At 40.5% G+C, this 20,234-nt stretch overlaps 1 protein-coding gene across 4 annotated transcripts; it reads right to left on the bottom strand.

The window, feature by feature from the left end:
* Nucleotides 1-308: 308 nt before the first annotated feature.
* Nucleotides 309-19,170, bottom strand: AGA (aspartylglucosaminidase). Of its 4 annotated transcripts, none has more exons than XM_074992983.1 (9): nt 18,908-19,170; nt 15,012-15,165; nt 14,048-14,160; nt 9,785-9,897; nt 8,255-8,372; nt 7,041-7,116; nt 5,898-6,005; nt 3,224-3,357; nt 309-948 (listed from the first exon to the last, which is right to left on the bottom strand). In XM_074992983.1, exons 1-9 carry the CDS (start codon nt 19,047-19,049, stop codon nt 869-871), a joined length of 1,038 nt encoding a protein of 345 aa, XP_074849084.1. In that variant the 5' UTR covers nt 19,050-19,170; the 3' UTR covers nt 309-868. The 4 variants fall into 4 exon arrangements, with proteins under 4 accessions (XP_074849084.1, XP_074849086.1, XP_074849085.1 ...); XM_074992984.1 differs by lacking the exon at nt 18,908-19,170 and adding an exon at nt 18,521-18,901 and having other exon boundaries at nt 316-1,746; XM_074992982.1 differs by having other exon boundaries at nt 318-1,746; nt 18,908-19,167.
* Between the last annotated feature and the right edge of the window lie 1,064 nt (nt 19,171-20,234).

Genomic DNA, 20,234 nt, shown 5'->3' with positions numbered 1-20,234 from the left:
TTCAATTAATCATTCAAATTTTTTCCCCCAGTATCAAATATGTAAAACTTTTGCAAATTGGGGGTATTGGAATATCATCTAAGAGTAAAGGTATTATCACAACCTGAGGAAACAAGGAGAATAAACTATTAAAAAATAGTAACCACCAGTTCTTAAGTCAGTGACACATTTCAAGTGTTAGTCTGCTTGTGACTAGAGGGGAAAAAGAACAGTTCAGTTTATTAAACTATTGGACAAGAAGAGCGGTTGAAAAAAAAAAAAAGCCACGCTTTTTTTTTTGCGCCAATTTTACAATTTGCATTGTTGGAATATAGCCTAAATTGTGATTAGCAATTTAAACAACCTGTACATTGCAAACAGTGCTGTTGCTATTCGAAGAACACAGACAGCAGTATAAGTTTTCACATAATGAATAATGAGGAAACATGGGACAATGTACTGTATTTCATAATTAGGCACCAGAAGTTTCATTCAGGGCTCAGTTGCCAAAAAGGTGCGTTCAATGAAGAGATTCACAATATGGAATTATTGCTAGTGAAATCATTTAATACAGAAAAAAATCAGACATATACCACCCACTGTTCTTCTTGAATGGTCCTGGAGGCTTGGAATCTGTACATCTTAGGCAGCAGTGGAATGCTGAGCATAGAAACACAGCCCACAATGACAGAACACAACAGGGAAAAGGAAAAGGGAAAGAAGGAAACCATCTCCTGAAAATGAACCCATCAGCTGCTGAGATCCAACCCAACCCTTATAGGATGAAAGGAGGAGTAAAAAACATCTGTTTGTTCCCATAAGTAGTAAATAGGGAGTGAAGAGTTTTGCTGTCACTTGATAACAAGTAGGACCTCTTCATGTCACCCTCCTATTTGTGCGTCCATTGATGGTTGACCAGCTCGATTCTGGAGCAGCAGGTCTCATCACAGAAGGAGCAGGTGTTGATACCTGATGGAGTGGGGTACAGGGCAATTTTTGAATTGAAGATAGCGTACCTAACTAGCAGCAAGCCACAAAACAGAGTAACTTCCTAACACTCTGGGATAACATTTGCAATGTAACACTGCATCACTATGACTGAACATCATGGTATGAGGATGCATCACCACAAAAGCAGCAGCAGCTAACTTTGTTGCTCTCCGTTGTACCAAGAAAAAACAGTCGGGAACAATTTTGTTGGTCTATAGTCATACAAACTTCCATCTGTTTGAGACTGGTTCCAAAAAGATATTTTCCATTTTAAACTATAATCATCCAAACACACCAGCAGGGTATGCTGAAATTCCATTTTATCATTAGTAGGTATTTTTGATCTCTACACAGTATCCTGAAATCTAAAATACATTCCCACAAACACATTCAGCTAGCAGATGAAAGCAAAGTGCCTACTGGAATCTGGAAATAATCTAACGCATTAATAAGTTAATTTGCTATATTAAGACCAGGTCAAGTTTACTGACACAGTAATAAAAGAAAATATGCTAAAACGAGAAAGATATGCACTCTCTCTCTCTCTCTCTCCATACAATGCTCTTCATCAAGTATCTGTACAAAAGGAAACTTCAAACTCTAAAATGGCACTGAACCTTTTCTGCCTTCTATTCCTCCATGGTTTAAGTGTAAATGTAGTTAGTGCAGAAAAAAATTAAATGCAGTCTACTATTTGCTCAGATGAATGATTTAGAAAAGGACTAAAAACCATGAAGTGAAACTGAGTGAATCCTGGAACTTTATTGCAGGCAGCACCTAGAAAAGTTTAAAAAAAGAGAAATAAAAGTGACTTAACATGTTCCCTAGAGGATTAATACGTCTGCCAAATTTGATATTCTAAAGAACCAATTATTAAATTTTGTCAGTGTGAAAGGAAATTGCTCCAGTTCATTTAACCAAAATGCTGAGATTTCTTCACATACATTTTTTTCAGGTGGAAACAGTGTACTTCACTTAATAAAAATTAAAAAAAATATACAGCAGGGTCTCAAGGTTCATAAACTTAACATTCATGAATTCAATTATTCATGAGCGCCAGCAGCCGCTGCTTCCCCAGAGCAGGAGTGCCAGCAGCTGGGCTCCAGGCGGGAGCCATATTTGCAAAATTCAACATTTGTGAGGGTTCACAACATGGAGACCCTACTATATATGCTAACACTGACACGTTTAAATGTACTCCTCCAAGGTTAATCTCTCAAACACAGAGCTGCGGGAAATCAGAGACATACAGCAATCAGTTTACCCTATAAGCCATACTGATCAGCAAAATTTACTTTCTACTTATTTAAGCCTAAGGTTAAACCACTGCAATGGCAGCATTTTAACCTGGCAGTGAGGTCATGGCACCAAATACTTGGGGAGAGCTCTCTCAGGAACCTATGCAAACCACTTCCACAAGGAGTGTAGCTCCCAGTGCTAGGAGCCTGTCTACAATGCGCTTTACAGTGCTATTAACTTGCTGCACTCAGGGATGTGAAAAAACATTTCCCTGAGTGAGGAAGTTACAGTGCTACAAAGTGGCAGTGTAACCAAGCTCTGAGGCTGTGTCTACACTACAAAAATAACGCTGAAGTTGCTTATTTCAAAGTAGAGTGCCTACACACACCCTTCGAAGTTGGGCACTACTCCATTCCTGGGAATGGAGTAAGGACTTCAAAGTTAGGCACCCTACTTCAAAGCTAACTTCGAAGTAAGGAAAAAAGTGTGTGTAGACTCTCAGCTGGCTACTTTGATATAGTGCCTAACTCTGAAGTTAACTTCAAAGTTAGTTCCTGGTATAGATGCACCCTAAGAGTTCAATGATGAGATGCCCAGCACAATGGTGGATCTTGGATGTTCTGATAAAGACTGCCTTGTGCCACATCCTAAAGTCTGGTTTAAATTTTTTTTCCCCTCTTCCAAATTCCTCATACCTGTGAAAGTATGAGAAACTCAGTGTGTTAATGGTTTCATATATCAGGAAAGTTCTGTACAAATCTTAAACACGAGGCTGAAGAGGTCCAACCTCGATTCACTGGGTGTTTGGCAGGCTCTCATTTTATCACGTACCTCTGGACCTAATAAAATGCCTGGTATTTGATAACAAGAGTGGAAAGACCACCTATACCAACTCCCCCAACATGGTTAAAGTGAAAAAGCATTGTGACCTGCCAGCTGCTTTAAAATCCACCTTTATGTTTCACTTGCCTGTGTCAAAATTCTGTCTTGAACAAAATATAATAGGAAGATATACCATAAGTTCCATTAGTGTTGGCACAGATAACAGCACCAAAGAAGTCTGGGGCATACTTCCGGATCCTGGAAATTACATTCTGGCAAGCTGTAGTTGGATCTGTTCCTGTCCTCATATACTCCACTGCTTGATAGCTGATTTAGGAAACAAATCACAAGTATTACTCAATGTGACTGAATATAATCAGAAGGCATTTTAAAATATGCTGTATTGGAACTCATTCAATTACTGGAGTACACAGAAAAAGTTACCACTGAGCAAAACTCCATGTAGAAGATATTAGGGTATTCAGTTAGTGCTCTAAAAAAACCACACAGCATATATGTCCACTTAACATGAACAAAGCAAAATAATGTAATTTTGGGACACAAATACAAAACTGGAGATAAAGATACTAATCAACTTCTTCCTGCTTCAAGGGTGTATGTAGAACCCCAAGATTTGTTGAATTGCTTTCTCTCCTCACTGCATGACTAAACTTCAATAATCCAATTCACACGTTATTGCTAATTTCTAAAAGGACTATAAACTGACCTACTTCTAAAGAAGCCTTAGTATTCTTGGGCTGTCAAAGATTGGGGTGGAGTTAAGAAAATAATGAATTTCTGCAAAAAAGCAGTCAGTCAATGTAAGTCCATCCTGAAATGCAATGTGTTATCCAACTTCACTTCCATTTGTTTTAATTAAGGGTTTTTTTTTTTTTTTTTTTTTTGTTTTTTTTTTTAAAAAAGTTGTTTCAGCTTTGCTGGAGAGCCAAAGACCACCTCCCCCCACTTTTTTTTTTTTTTTTTGTAGGGGAGGTTTATTTTAAATGCAAAACCAGAACTTAAATACTTTTACCACAAGGCTGAACTCTCTCGTCTGGCAACATCCACAATCCAGCATTATTTTAAGTCAGCTGGACAACTACTTATTGGGGTTGTGGACATTTCCTGTGGTCTCAAACTATGTTTAAAGCCACCAGTCCTGGCTGCCAATGTTCTGTGCTATTGTTCAGCTGTAGTTTGCCCCCAATGTCTTTTAAGAGCCTAGTAAGCAGTGATGGTGTTGGTAATGTGTCAGACAATATTGACTTCCTGTGGTCCAGCAAATTCTGTCCCTCAGCACAGGTAAGGTCCTGAGGGTGCTGGATAAGAGGGGTTCAATCTGTAACATGTACGCGGTATCTGTGTTAGAGTAATGATATTACTATCACGGATATCTGACACACAGTATCATTAGAGTAATGATATCACTGACCAATCCTACATTTCCATAATGCACAATCTCAGAGTCAATGATTTTGAACACGATTAACAGCACAATGTGGTAAGAGTATTGTGTTTTCCCTTCAGGGCACATGGATTTATATGAAGCTGCTGTATCTTGTTACAATAAGTGGAACTCAGCTCAGGAAAAAAGTGAACTTCAAAATGTAGCATTTTGAAAGAGGACTATTTTCACGTTTTGACAAGTTTCTTACCTCTGGACTCCATATCTTCAATCAGACACAAAGTTACCACCCCCTACCCCAGCTCTCTTTTCATCTCATCTTGATTAAAAATTTGAATGTAGAGCTATTTTACTCCATACTTTGAAACCTCATAAACCACTCACTTTAACTTATAGCAAACATCAGTATTTCACAAGCAAAAAAACAAGGGGCAGAATAATTACTTACTGTTTCTGGATTTGAGAATTCAGATCTAGTTCACTCTAGACTACACACACTTGTCAATCGGCTCAAGAACAAGCACTCTAATATTAACAGAAGGGATAGAGTCTTCCACTCCAGTCATATCCCAGAAGTTGGCATGGATAAGCACTGGTTGTAAGCTTTTGCAAACAGTTCTTCAGGCTGCCTAAATGATGACAGTATCTAAACTATTAGCCTGTCAGCTGAAATCAACACAGTGCTATACCTTGCTTCTCAAAATTCACACTCATAATCAACTGTGACAATGTTCACTCTTATTTCAAGACTGACTTGGAGTAGCTCAGAATCCACTGACAGCTACAAAACTTACAAACAAATACAAGCTTACAGCCAGAGTTCAGAGTGGGCTGTTCAATTGCCTGAGTAGTCTGGATCACTGTTGTGGATTCTGTTGTAAACACAAATGCCTCTGTACCCTCTGGAATAGAATACTGTAAAACTTGTCCTGTGAAGACTATTTGCAAAATTCAGATATCCAGATTTTAGGGGAGACTATCATTTTTGGAAATGAAAGGGAGCAGGTGCAAATTAGGATTCTGACTATATATAAATGCCAGTGGTGGCGGCGGGGGGCACCAGCCATCTCTGTGACCATTTTCTCTTCTAGCGCTTAAGTTTGTTTGTTTGTTCTCCCAAATGAAACTTGAGTGCAAGGCATTTTGGTAGAGCAAGTTTCATTTGGAATCTACTCACTCCTTCAATCATAGTCTGAATGTTTGGCAACAGTTGCAAGATTTGCTATGACATATGGAAAACATGTTGAAGATTTGGTAAGTGATTTGTAGTCTAAACACAGGATGAGCAGCTTGTCTGGTTTCTATGGCCATGCTGACTGGCATAAACAAAAAAAAAAAAAAAAAAAAAAAAAAAAGCCAACTGTGGCCAAGCTTATAAACAGACAATAAAAACAATAATTTTAGTAATCACTTCGTTGATTTGCTTCACAGGAATTTTCTGGCAAAAACGTAAGGGACAAACCTGGGCAAAAAGCGCATCATGACATCACCGTCTCCAGTGGCTGCAGCTCCTCCAACTCTACTATCAGCATAAGCGCCAGCTCCAGCTATTGGAGCATCCCCTACGCGCCTATATATAGGAAAAAACCCCATGAAGTTAAAGTGAAGACAGTTAGTTGCAGTGGGCCAAATTCCAGTCCCCATTACACTACTGTAAAACCTGACTGAAGCCAGCTGGGTTACATCAGTGTACCAGATTAGAGCTAGGACTAATATGTAAAGTTAAATTCTTAAAACAGAATTCTTGTATAAATCAATCATAACAGCAATAGAAACCCTGTATCACAGTTCACAGTCCAGGAATCTCTAAAATCTTGCACCATGATAATGAAATAACTCTACTCAGTAATAAGCATTTACATGTGGATGTTCCAACACATTGCCAAGAAATAAAAAAAGTGCAAAAATCACACACAAGATATGACTGCTCTACAGTTTCAGCCTTCCTGAGTATTCTTCCTTGAAGATACAGAAGGCATCTGTTTTGGCTTAGTCCACTTCCATGGTGGCGTAAGCAAATTTGGAAAAAGGAACTTACTCTTGAATAAGACAGTTCATACAGGTATTCAGAAATAGTTCCACAAAGCAAACAAGCCCTCATTCCCTAATCCTGTTCCGACTCCAGAAGTTCTGACACATTTATTGCATTAGAACAAACCAAACTTGCCATTTACATGAGTTTTTTAAAAGTTTCTTTAGCTTTAAATAGTGAAAAGGTACATCAGTTACCGTATTTTTAAAGCTTTTAAATAGGGGCCACAAAGTGAATACAAGCATGAAACAAACTCAGTTCAACAACTAATATGCTGGGTAATCCTAGACCGAACACATTCATTAGACAATGCCCATAAAGAAGATATTCTTGCTCCTATTTAAAAATGAATAAGGAGGCAGTACAGTAGTACATTCTACTATATTTTTACAGAGGAAAAAAACCCCCAAGCCCACTAAAAATAGTAAGATCCACCAGAAAATGGGGCTTGTAATGAACAAATACAGTCATTAGAGAAGCAAAATATCACTTCACCTGCCCATATAATTAGAGGAAATCAAGAATTACATACACACTGTGTAAACATATATGTTTTTCAGACGAAATACTAACCCTGGGATTTTGTGGACTGCACCATTTGTAGATGTCCCCACAGCAACGTTTCCAGAACGACCAATTACAATCATGCCTGTAGAATCAAAAATTGCCAAGTTTAAGAATAATTTCCAATATATTTGTCAAAACATCAATGTTATCCTGCAGCATGAAAAGGATTCTTATTTTGAAAGCTCTTATAAGGGCTCTATTTTCAAACTGAAGTTTTATACCTTATTGTTTTTCAGAGCCCCTGACCAAATATTGATTTTATACAACATTTAAAAACAGGCCCATATGTAAGCACTCTCAGTAAAAGAATTAGAACTAGTATGCATAAAATAAACAAACATTCACTAAAAATTTTAAATTATCCAAGAGTTGAAAAAGCCTCTAACAAATGCTATAAAATACATTAATAAACCTTAATAACGTTTGCCAAGCACAAATGAATACATGACATACCATTTCACCATATGACCCACAAGTCTTAAGAACCAACACTTCCAGGAATTATGGAATTCAAACCTCAGTTCAGACATTCTTAAAGCAATAAGTCTTCCACTGAAATTAGTTAGACAAGTACTTTGATTAATTTGTTTTTGTCTCTCAGCACTTAAAATTTTAAGTGCTAACTCCTTGCTAATGAAAAATTTCAAAGACCTTTTGCATGACAGTTCAAAGATACAGTCCAAAAAATGCAGAAGATAAAATTTAGCTGACAAAATATAAATCTGTAGTAAGATGTTTGGAAATGCTACTCTGAAGTTTACAGTTATGAAATATTGGCTACGTCAACTTGTGAAAAATTTATCATAAAATACAATATTTAAAAAAAAAAAATGAGAAACACCACAAAAAAATTGCCTATAACCCCAAAATAAAAGTCTGAGTCTTTACAAGATTACTTCTAACTGTTTTTAAGCCTACCATTTTGCTTGCAAACAATGCTATTAGTCAAATCAAAAGTTAGAAGTATATATATATATATATATATATATATATATATATAAAGAACATACACACTTTTAAACTCCAAGTTGACTAAGGAGTTGCATTCAACTACATCAAAATGTACACAAGTAGAACATGCACTTGAAAACGGTGCTGAGCATTTATCATACCACCAGTCTGAAATACTCTGTTAGATTTCATTAAGAGTAAGTTGATCATGAGTTAAGAAATGAACACATCTTTTATTATAAAATAACCAAAGCGTGAGGGAGAGTTACCAATTGTATCATGATTATCAATATTTATTCTTTTCTGTGAGTTGATCCATTCTTCATTATTAAACTGTTTAGCTTGTTTGTATGGTCCACAAGATTCTGAAGCATCTGGTATTACATTCTGTAATACATATTTCAGTGAAAATGCATTTTAAACAAAAACATCCACTATACAGCTACTGCTGTACATTATTTCTAGATTCCTAATCAACATTTATACTGAAGCTATGGATATTCTTACTATAAGACACATTGTTTGTCTTTCAACATTGTGCAATACAGGGTCTATTTCTCTAATAGGCACTAACAGAACAATCTCAAGACTCATTCTTTGGTCAAAAAAACAAGTTTGCACTCCTCAGCAAGATAAAGAAATCAAAATAAAGGCAAAGTTGCTGTTAGTACCACACTAAGGCTCTGGCCACACTACGCCCTCCTTTCAGAGGGGCTATGGTAATGTGGCACTTTGCATATTCCTGGCACCACCTCACTAGCATATTCCAACACCTCATTAGCATAATAGCAACTCCACACACTTCGAAACTGACAGTTTCGAAACTCATGCCACCCGCGTAGCCGGGGGCCTTTCAAAATGACGGCCCCCACTCCCCCAATTTCAGAAGTCTCTTCCTCCCAAAACCAGATGGGAAGAAGGGGCTTTCGAAATCAGGGGGGTCATTTCGAAAGGCCCCCAGCTACACAGGCAGCATGCATTTCCAAACTGGCAGTTTTGAAGCACGTGCGGCTGCCATTATGCTAATGAGGCACTGCTTATTCATGGCAGCACCTCATTAGCATATTCTAAAGTACCACATTACCATAGCCCCTCTGAAAGGAGGCGGTAGTGTGGCCAGAGCCTAAGAGAGAAAGTAAGCCTCCTGTGCTTCAGATGACTAACCCTGGTTAAAAGTAACACTTTTCGCAGGACACGTTCAAGTAAATGAGTAGATAGGAGAATATGCACCAAATGAAAGTGTCAACTCCACCACTTTTCAGATTCCAAAAACCACCTACAGATGACTGTACTCCGCAAGTATGTAACTGACTGTGTGGGCTACACCTACCACTTTAGGCTTCAATTTTGGAAGGCCTTAATATAAGTAGTCCCTATGACTTTAATGGGACTACTTCCATGTGTAAAAGTCACTCACATGCTTAAATATCCACAAAACTAAAGCCTTAGTTTCCAGTAAAGGATTTCAATTAGAGACTTAATTTCAAATTTGTGTATTCGTGCCTCAGTGAGAAATCACGTCCTGTTGTTGAGAGTTAGGATTTGCTCCAAAATGAAGAGGGGAGAGAGGAAAAAAGTCACCATGCCAATAACAATGTTAACAGGATTCTGCAAGTCTGATAGCAAACTGGCTTACAATTCCCACGTATATTAAGTAAGAGAATTCCACAATTTTAAAAAAAGTTTAATGGATCGTTCTTTGTTCCTTACATATATGAAATATCTTTTATTAAAAAGTCAGACATAACAAGCAACATTGTGGGATAAAATTTCTAAAAATAAAACAAATTATACTATACCTTCCAGTAGTTTGGCTGACATCTTTGATTAAGCCACTTTGAATATATTGAAAGAGAATTCTTAGTGGTTAAATCTTCACATGGAAATCCCATGCTTTCTGCAAACAGTGAGGCTTTAAAAGGAAAAAAGGCAACTTCAACAACACTGTGGCATGAATACACTGTTAATCATACTATACACATTATAATCAGGATGACATTAGTTTATATACAGCTCATGCCCTTGTAAGTCTAGAATGTATTCCTCAAATTATATTAAGAAACGATTTGTCTCTGATATTAATCATGATCCAACTAGTCATTTATTGAGGACACTATATTCCACCCTTCTAGGAAGAAAGATGCTACAGGCTGAACCTCTCTAATCTGGAACACTCATCTGATAAATTTTGTAATCCGGGATGGTTTTAGTTAGCCAGACGGCCACTTATCATTGGGGTGGCCAAGTTTCCTGTTGTCCAGTAATGTTTGTTTACAGCCACCAGTTCTGGCTCTCAGCATCCTGTGCTGTTATTTAGCTGTAATTTACCCCTAAATGTCTAAGAGCATAGCAAGCAGTGGAAGTGTTGGTAATGTGCTAGAAAATATTGACCTCATGTTCGGCAAATTCTCGTCAGGTCTGTGGTATTTTCTCCTTTCACTCTCCAATCAAAGTGCACACATATGCAGATTATGGGCATCTGACTATGTAGCTTGATCAAAAGCAGAAGCAATTATATGGAAAAATTCTTACAAGTAGTCATTTTAGTTTATTCTAAATATATTTTAGAAAAAATTACTTTGCATTCAACAGAAATTCACCTTCCTCTCTTCAACTGATTTTAAATTTCATCTCCACAGTCTACTGAGTCTCTTATCCTAGCCCATCACTGTTTGCCTTACCAATTCCTGCCCCTCTGAAACCATTCCCAGTTTCACACTACATCTCTCTCTTGGCAGTCACTCGGTAACGAGTAGGACGTCTTCTTGTCACCCTCATATTTGTGAGTCCACCAATGGTGGATCAGCCCAGTCCTGGAGCCACAGATCTTATCACAGAAGAGGCAGGTGTTAGTAGCTATTGGAAGGGTGTGAAGCAGTTTTGAACACTCTTTTCTTCTTCTCCACCCCTCCTCGTCTGCACTGCAGCAGGACTTCTCAAATTGCACAATCCCCTCACAAATTACTGTTCTCCACTGTGAACTGTCTTAGGCAAGGTTCTCCCAAGTGTCAACCCTGATGCTGCACTTTTTCCATGTGTGCCTTCCGCATGTCCTTATAATGCTTCTGCTGGCCCCAAATGCTCCCATGTCCTTCCTCCAATTTGGAAAACAGAATCTGTTTTGAGAGGCACTGCTCAGACACCTGAACCACATGACCAGTCCAACAAAGTTGCTGATGAATGACAATGGCTTCAATGCTGGTCGTGTTCAACTCTTCCGAGAGACTAGTGTTCGTGCACCTATCCGCGCAAGAGATATTTAGGATCCTCCTGAGGCAGCATTGATGATATTGTTCAAGTGCCTTCAAATGATATTTAGATGTTGTCCAGGTTTCGCTCCATATATTAGCTTCCGTTATCCCTGTGTTCATCTCGCTGAGCGCTTGCAGAGAAAAATCTTTAGGACCATTCCAAACTTCCTTCACAAATAATTTATTTCCCTCCAACTTCTATCTTTTTCACTCTTCTAATGTGAACCTGAAGCTTGTCAGCCTGACTCTCTCCAAATCTACCAACATCCCTCTTCTAATCTGCTTTGTATCCAGCTACTTTTGCCAAAGAAAAGATTGACTCTTGCAGTAAACTTTCTACCCTCCCACTACATGACCTTTCTACCTATGATGGCAACCTCTTATAGCCTTAGAATGTGAATTCAGGATGTCTTTTGGCAGCTTCCAGTTCCTTAATTACACCTCCATTTGACAACTAATACCCTTTGTTTTCAGTCATTGTCAAACTTCATTTGTTATAACCAGTCGCTCTGCTATTCCCAAACACCTGTTACTTTACACCATCCTAAACCTCCATTTCGCCTTGAAGCTCAAAGTTTGTGACTTTTATGTCCTACTTTATTCATACCCTCTTGGATCTGTTGTATGCTACTCATAATCCTCTTATCCTCTTAGTAACCACCTCCTGGTCAAATCAAAAGGGTCTATAAAACATCTCAAACTCTAGCCCTCCCTTGCCAAACCTAGATGAACCTTTGCATTAGCTAAAGCAACTGTCTACTCCATCTAATAGCATTTTTCTATTCCATCCAAAATGCTGCTGCCAAAGTCATCTTCTGTTGACGATCACATCAGCTCTTAAATTTCATCTTTCCTTTTCATGCTTTCTTCCCACACACGGCCCCCTACACTTAAACCCCTTAAGCCAATTAAGCTTCCATTTCCTATTTCAACCAGAAAGATTTTAATCCACAAATAAAGTACTGTTACCTTAAAATGAGAAAACCTCCACTGTTTATAGACTTTACCACCACTTGGTGCATTGTGCCAACCTGTACAGTACTTAATCCATTTACATACTCTTGAGATAGAGAGACTTGGGACAGAAAGTCTTCATCTATGTCTTTAAACTGCAAAGTACAATGACTCTGCTACAAGATGAAGGCAGAACTGGCACCTAATTTTATTTCAAAGTTCATTTTCACATTCATTGAGCAAAGCTTCCCTCGTATTTTAAATTAAATATTGACATATACTAGATACATGTATATTGTATCTTCTGTCAAAACATCTTTACATAGCAACGAAGGGTCCTGTGGCACCTTATAGACTAACAGAAAAGTTTAGAGCATGAGCTTTCGTGAGCTAACTCACTTCTTCAGATGCTGGTCCTGGAAATCTGCAAGGCCAGGTATAAATAGGCCAGAGCAAGGCTGGGGATAACGAGGTTAGCTCAGGTCAGGCAGGCTGAGTTGTATTGTCATCAGTATATCTGGAGGTGTGAACTCCAAGAGAGGGGAAGCTGCTTTTGTATTTAGCCAGCCATTCACAGTCTTTGTTTAATCCTGAGCTGAGGGTATTGAATTTGCAGATGAATTGTAGCTCAGCAATTTCTCTTTGGAGTCTGTTCTTGAAATTTCTTTGCTGCAGGATAGCTACTTTTAAATCTGCTACTGTGTGTCCTGGGAGATTGAAGTGCTCTCCTATGGGTTTTTGTATATTGCCATTTCTGATGTCTGATTTGTGTGCATTTATTCTTTTACGTAGAGACTGTCCAGTTTGTCCAATGTATATGGCAGAGGGGCATTGCTGGCACATGATGGCATAAATTACATTGGTAGATGTGCAGCTGAATGAGCCCACAATGGTGTGGCTGATCCGGTTAGGTCCTGTAATGATGTTGCTGGTGTGTATATGTGGGCAGAGCTGGCAACGAGGTTTGTTGCATGGATGGGTCCCTGAGATAGAGTGACTGTGGTGCGGTGTATAGTTGCTTGTTAGGATTTGTTTTAGGTTGGCAGGTTGTCTGTGAGCAATGATAGGTCTGCCTCCCAAGGCCTGTGAAAGTGGGGGATCATTGTCCAGGATGGGTTGCAGATCCCTGATGATGCACTGTAGAGGTTTTAGCTGAGGACTGTAGGTGATGGCTAGTGGTGTTCTGTTGGAGAAATTGCTGAGCTACAATTCATCTGCAAATTCAATACCCTCAGCTCAGGATTAAACAAAGACTGTAAATGGCTGGCTAAATACAAAAGCAGCTTCCCCTCTCTTGGAGTTCACACCTCCAGATCTACTGATGACAATACAACTCAGCCTGCCTGACTGAGCTAACCTCGTTATCCCCAGCCTTGCTCTGGCCTATTTATACCTGGCCTTGCAGATTTCCAGAACCAGTATCTGAAGAAGTGAGTTAACTCACGAAAGCTCATGCTCTAAACTTTTCTGTTAGTCTATAAGGTGCCACAGGACCCTTCGTTGCTCTACAGATCCAGACTAGCACGGCTACCCCTCTGATCTTTACATAGTATCTGCATTTACAGTGATATTAAAAATACCCTGGCATTAAAAGTTAATGGTTGCAGCTGAGACTATAGAAGGAACTAAAATCTTTCATTTTAGTTCAAACACAAACAGCAGAACATAAAATCCTGACAATTTGTAGCTATTTAGTAAACTTAAAGAATAAATGCATTAGAATTACTTAACAGCGTTCACTTGAATAATGTGTGGGATTCCTCCATCAAGATTTACCTATGGTAATTATCACTATACAATAAGGAAACATAAGACAAAGTTAACACTTGGAAATAAATGAATCGAGTACATAATTACCTGACTCCCCCACTAATAATGTGTGCTTAGTATGCTGAATCACTTTCCGTGCCACACCAACAGCATTCTTTATACGTCTGAGATCTGCTACTGCCCCAACTTCCATAGTGTTGCTGAAATAAAAAGAATATGGAACTGAGAAATTAAATAGTAACAGAGGAAAATAAAAACAAATTATATATCTTTTGCTATATATACTTGGTATGTGTCTATACTAGGAAGTTGTACCATTTTATTTATACTAGAATACTTTTAGTAGTACAAAACCCTGGACACACAGTTATATCACTATAAAGGTGCATTTTACTATATTGGTGGAAATAATCTGTCTACTGGTATAACTGTATCCATATTAGATTTGTACTAGTGTAAGTAGTTATTTCACATTTAAACAAACACATCCCGAGGCAAACCATTTAGATTTCCAAGTATAGGACAGACCTAAATAATAAATGTAGTCTAAAATACATAAGACTCGTCAAGCAAATAAAATTTGTATGGAAATTAAAGAACAAATGGCTGTCTATTAAGATCATGCTTAAGCTTCCAGCTATACCAAACCTCCAAAAGTAAGACTTTTTCTGCCTCTTCAGACAAACAGTCATATGTACTGTACATTAAGTGTCATTTTCAGGGAAATATCTTTATTCTGGAATAGACAGGGACTCCATAAGCTTCCCTTAGTGACCGTATCTGTCAAATAGGCTACTGAAAATGAATGTCAGAGACTGCAACAAAAATGCTTAGTCAAATTTGAAACATCCTGGTGCCATGGCAATTATTCCGTGCTTGATTTGATATGTTCTTCTTTCTAGTGTATCCACAAATACGCCAATCAACATCAGAGTTTGAGTTTAGTGGGAACTCAACTGAGCACATCAACACAATGGGATGGTCCATATGATGTAATTACCAATACTGAACTGTACTAAAAATCCCTCTCTTCTACAGGTAGCTCTCTTACCCATCCATAATCATGGCATCTAAAGTTGTTTCTCCATGTTCATCTGGACTTCCGCCAAACCCTACAGTTCCATCGCACTGTTCAATCTCACACTGAGCACAGCCTCTCTCTACTGCATCAAGCTCAGAGCCTCCAGACTGCAAGGTATACCATGCTGTAATCAACACACATGCCTGGTAAGTGGAAATTATTGTCTAACATCATTTAAAATATTAAAAACCTACAGAAAATATAGGTATGTAGATAAAAGAAAATATTGTAATATGTTATTATTCTTAGGTGAAATCTAGCAAAAAGTGTAATTCCAGCTATAAAAAGTCAACATTTTTTGCATAGGCAGCTAGTGGTTTTTTTTAAATGGAAAGTGATATTTTTGCAGAGTGAAGGATTGTCCTCTGCAATTTCCACAATTACAGTGTATTTCATATACTAAGTAAAAACCCCCCAATAATTTATTGTTATGTATTTAAAGCACTCCTCTCTAACATGTCAATGGCACTAAGCAAGGCCCACTGATACCGGGTGGGGAGCAGTATCAAGAGGCAATTGCCCAGGGGCCTGACCATTTAAAAGGGCCCACGGCCTTAGGCGCTGTAGCTCAGCCAAGAAGTGTCACTTGATTCATGCGGGTTAGATTAGTGCGTCAGGACCTGCACAGGGCATACCAACAGCATCTTTGAATCACGAGACATCACTGTGGCTTTCCCAGAGCAGGCAAGTTGGGTTCATGTAAGGAAAAGGAGGCTAGATATGGCTTCTCTGGGGCTCATACCAGCAGGTGGGGGACAGGGCTGGGCTAGCCCAGAACTCCTATGGTGGTGGTGGATGCTTGGGGATTCTCCAGCAGGGAGAGATGGCTGTGGCCCCCCGCATCTGATGCGGCGGGGGGGGGGGGGGGGGAGAAGAAGAGAGGGGAAGGTTAAGGGGCCCTGGGACTCCAAAATTGCTGTTTGTGGGCCCACACTAAGGCCACACAGACTTTCACACAATTATAATCAAAGCCCAGATGAGCCTAAATTAAGTCTGGGCAGGCATGCAATATCATTGTATTTAAAAAAAATCCCTTTAAATATGCCATAGGAACAATATATTAAAAACATTTCTTTGAAGCCTACTCAGAGAATTCGCCAAACTAAAAACATGCAAAGCACAAAATAAATCCTAACAAGGTATAAAATATATAAACAAAAAGGAACTAAAGCCAAAGGTTACACAGCACTAAAAATAACCTGCTCCATCTCTGTTGTCTAGCCATGGAGATCTAGTTTGCAGTTTGAAAAAAGTCTTGAGCAAGTCATGTAAATTCATGGGCCTTGCTTCTGCAAACTGCTTCATGGATGAGTCCAGAGTCTATGTAAAGCCACAATGAAGTTAAAGGAGTCCTGCATGCACTTCTCTGGAGCAAATGGTAGGATTAGGACACGGGCCCAGGTCCTGCAAATATGTGCATATGGGATACTATACAACGGGGAAGGTAATTGACTAATATGGTCATCACTTCTGCAAAACTGTGATAAGTCTTGTGAAAAATATGCCCTGCATATGTGCAAAAGATGTATTTGGAAAAAAGTATATAATCTGCTGTGTATTGTTATATCATTGTTGTATATGGCATTATGACATTTTGCTATGTGTAACTCAAATCTGTTGAAAGTCTCAGAAACACCTGCAGGTTACCCTACAGGAATAACAAAAGGAACTGTCATGTGAGCCTCTGCATGGAATGCCTGAAGACTCCCAAAGTGCAAACAAATTTTCAATTCATAGAGAACTGCTGAACCTGCAACTAGGCAATGAATCCACTTAACACCACGGCTGTGTCTACACTACAACCTTCCTTCAAAAGGAAGGATGTTAATTAGGGTGTTGGGAGTTTAATAATGAAGTCCTGCCATACATAGGCAGCACTTCATTAAGTAAATTCCACCCCCACTGCAACTCCAAAGTCTTAAACTTCAAAGTACCTGCATGCATCTAGCTGCAGCGCACCCACCAGTACTTCAAAGTGCTGGGGCAACTTTGAAGTTCACAAAATTTTAAGGAGTAAGGGAAGTGAAAGCAATGTAAAAACTCAATATTGTCCCGAAGTATGGCGATTCATGATTAGGGCCCTACAAACTTTACTGTCCACTTTGGTCAATTTCACCAATCAAGCAATTTTAAAAATTGTAAAGTTTATCATTTCCACTATTTAAACCTGAAAATTCTTTATACTGTAATTGTAGGGGTCCTGACCCAAAACAGAGTTGGGGTGGATCAAAGTTACTGTAGAGGAGCAGTGGTACTGCTACTCTGACCACTGCACTGCTAATGGCAGTGCTGCCTTCAGAGCTGGGTAGCTGGAGATTGCTGACCCTTGGCCAGGAATCTGGGCCTGAAGGCAGAGCTAGTACCCACAGCAGCACAGAAGGCTGGGACTTGAGGGCATTGCTGCTTTTACATCTCCACTGCTGCCCTAGAGCTGAGCCCTCAATTAGCAGTCACCATTCTCTGTCTGCCCAGTTCTCAATGCAGTGCTAAAAAAAAAACCAGGCAATACTGTGCCCCTCCAAAAATAACCCTGCAACCCACCTTCAACTCCCTTTTTGAAAGCACTGCTCTCCCCATGAGATCTCTGTAGCATAGGGTATATGTGCACAAGAGACTAAATTTCACAACAGGTGGGAAAGACACCAGAATTTGTAGTCTAATAACACATTTTTCATGAAAGTGAATTTGGCAGGGCCATATTCCTAAAACAAATTACCATCATCATTAAGAACCTACACGACATTCCTCTGGAAAGAGGAATGCAAATGAAGCACTATTTACAAATCTTGAACTTCATTTGCATAATCTCTTCCAATCGCTTTTTCAGAAGAGTTTTTTTGGAGAAAAAAAAGCAGTGTAGACAGGGTTCTTTTGAGAAGTAAACCCCTTTTTGCAAGAATTCCCCCCACTTTTTCCCCCCCCAAGAAAAATAAGGGCTCTTCTGAAAACAGAGTATCAGAGAGGTAGCTGAGTTAGTCTGTATCTTCAAAAACAAGTCCTGTAACACTTTACAGACTAACAGATATTTTGGAGCATAAGCTTTCATGGTCAAAGACCCGCTTTGTCAGAGTCCCCATGCTGCATCTGACCAAGCAGGTCTTTACCTACAAAAAACTTGTGCTCCAAAACATCGGTCAGTCTTTGAAAAATAATTTTTTCACCAGAAAGAACCTCATCTACACTTTTTAAAGAGCTGTTCTGAAAAAGCAATTGGAACAGATTACGCAAATAAAGCTTGAGATTTGCAAATCAGTGCTTCCTCTACATTGCTCTTTTGAGACAGGAATGTAGTGTTGACATAGCCAATGTTTCCATCATTCCCACCAGTGTTTGAAACCCAAATAGGCTTTAAACAGTGGTGAGATTTTTTTTCTTTAAATGAGTTACAAACAGCAAGGCAAAACACACTTCTGTTACTCTTCAGCTTATGAAATTTACAACAACATTTAAAAGGGACACAACCTTCTGCAACTACCTACCCGTGGGTAAATGCGGCATTTAGCGTTTCACTTCTTACTGCTTCAACAACGGCCTGTTACTAGTCTGACCCCCACAGTAGAGAAGCTGGCTTAGGAACTGCTTTGGGGCTCTCTACACACAGCAGTTGCAGCCCTTTAGGTAAAGCAGCACTGCAAACAATACCTCCCACCTCCCCAGCTCGAACAGCACCCCTGGGAGCGCAAGTGCGGCCCACAATGTTCTGAGTGTCTGTGCTTCCGCTCCCCGCGCACTCGGGCAGCTGTGCCAGAACTGAGCCACGCCCCCCCCCCTCCAGACAGGCGCTGCTGTTGGGGGGCGCCAGGGATGCCCGCTCCGCGCAGCGCTGCGAAGGGGAACAAGCGCGCCCGGCCCCACGCCCGCGACACCTGCTTCCGCGGCTTTCCTGAACGCCCACGTGTTGACGACTAGCGGCAGCGCCGCCGGCCCCGCGCCCGCCGCCCCGGGCCCAGGCGGCAGCAGGAGCCCGAGAAGCAGGAAGCGGAGCGCAGAGCGCCCTCCGCCCGCCATCGTCGCGCGCCGGCAACATTCACACAGCAGCACGGCCGCGCGCGCTCTTTTCCGCCCTGCGCCCTGCGCTCCGCCCCGGCCGGCCGAGCTCGTGACCAGCCACGAGGCCACAATTTCACAATTCCGTTGCAAGGGGGAGGCCCCGCCCACTGGCTGTTCCCAGCTCCCTCCCGCCTCTCGCCGCTGTCACCGCCACCACGCTCCTCCCCCTCCGCCCAGAGTCCACGTGCTGCTGAGCTGGCTAGTCGGGCTGAGCTCTGGTAGTGCAGCGCGCTCGGCACAGGCGGCCGGTGGCAGCGGGGCAGGGCTGTTCCTCCGCTCGCTCCCGGCTGCGCTCTGCGCTGCAGCAGCCAGGCTCCCATGCTGGTCTTCTGCGCCCTGGGGTGGCGCTAGAGGTGCTGGAAGTAGCCGGGCTGCAGCACCCGCCGCTTGACGAGGTTTCCATTATGGGATCAGACAACACGAGAACTGGAAGGGACCTCGAGAGATCATCAAGTCCAGTGCCCTGCCCTCCTGGCAGGACCACGCATCATTCTGGACCATCCCTGGTAGGTGTGTCACCTGCTCATCACTATCTCCAGTGATGGAGATTCCACAACCTCCCTAGGCAGTTTATGCCAGTGTTTAACCACTGACAGTTAGAAAGATTTTCCTCATGTCCAACCTAAACCTCCCTTGCTGCAGTTTAAGCCCATTGCTCCTTGTCCTATCCTCAGAGGTCAAGGAGAACAAATGTTCTCCCTCCTCCTTGTACTTCTCTTTTAGGTACTTGTAAAATGGCTATAGTGTTCCTTCTCTATCTTCTCTTTCCTAAGGTAATCAAGCCCAGTTCTTTTAGTCTTCCCTCACAGCTCATGTTCTTTAGACTTTTAATCATTCTTGTTGGTCTTTGCTGGATCCTCTCCAATTTCTCCACATCATTCTTGAAATTTGGTGCCTAAAGCTGAACACAATACTCCGATCAGACCTAATCAGCACTGAGTAGTGCGGGAGGATGACTGCCCATGTCTTGCTCTCAATTCTCCTGTTAATGCATCCCAGGAGACACACTGATGACTCATTTAGCTTGTATTCCACTATGACCCCCTGAATCCCTTTCTGCAATACTCCCTGCTAGACAGTCACTTCCAATTCTTTCTGTGTGAAACTGATTATTCCTTCTTAAGTGGAGTATTTGCAGTTGTC

This window comes from Carettochelys insculpta, chromosome 4 (assembly GCF_033958435.1).
Source record: "Carettochelys insculpta isolate YL-2023 chromosome 4, ASM3395843v1, whole genome shotgun sequence".
In the NCBI taxonomy this organism is placed as follows: Eukaryota; Metazoa; Chordata; order Testudines; family Carettochelyidae; genus Carettochelys; species Carettochelys insculpta.
Note: the sequence above shows the minus strand (reverse complement) of the source record. Positions and strands in the feature narration are given on the sequence as shown.

What these genes read in the sequence shown, in the direction of transcription:
- AGA (XM_074992982.1), bottom strand. Translation starts at nt 19,049, where the DNA reads ATGGCGGGCGGAGGGCGCTCTGCGCTCCGCTTCCTGCTTCTCGGGCTC. An exon ending in GCAGTCCACAAAATCCCAGG is followed by an intron (nt 6,006 to 7,040) that starts GTTAGTATTTCG and finishes TCCTATATATAG; the next exon opens with GCGCGTAGGGGATGCTCCAA. An exon ending in ATGATGCGCTTTTTGCCCAG is followed by an intron (nt 3,358 to 5,897) that starts GTTTGTCCCTTA and finishes TTCCTAAATCAG; the next exon opens with CTATCAAGCAGTGGAGTATA.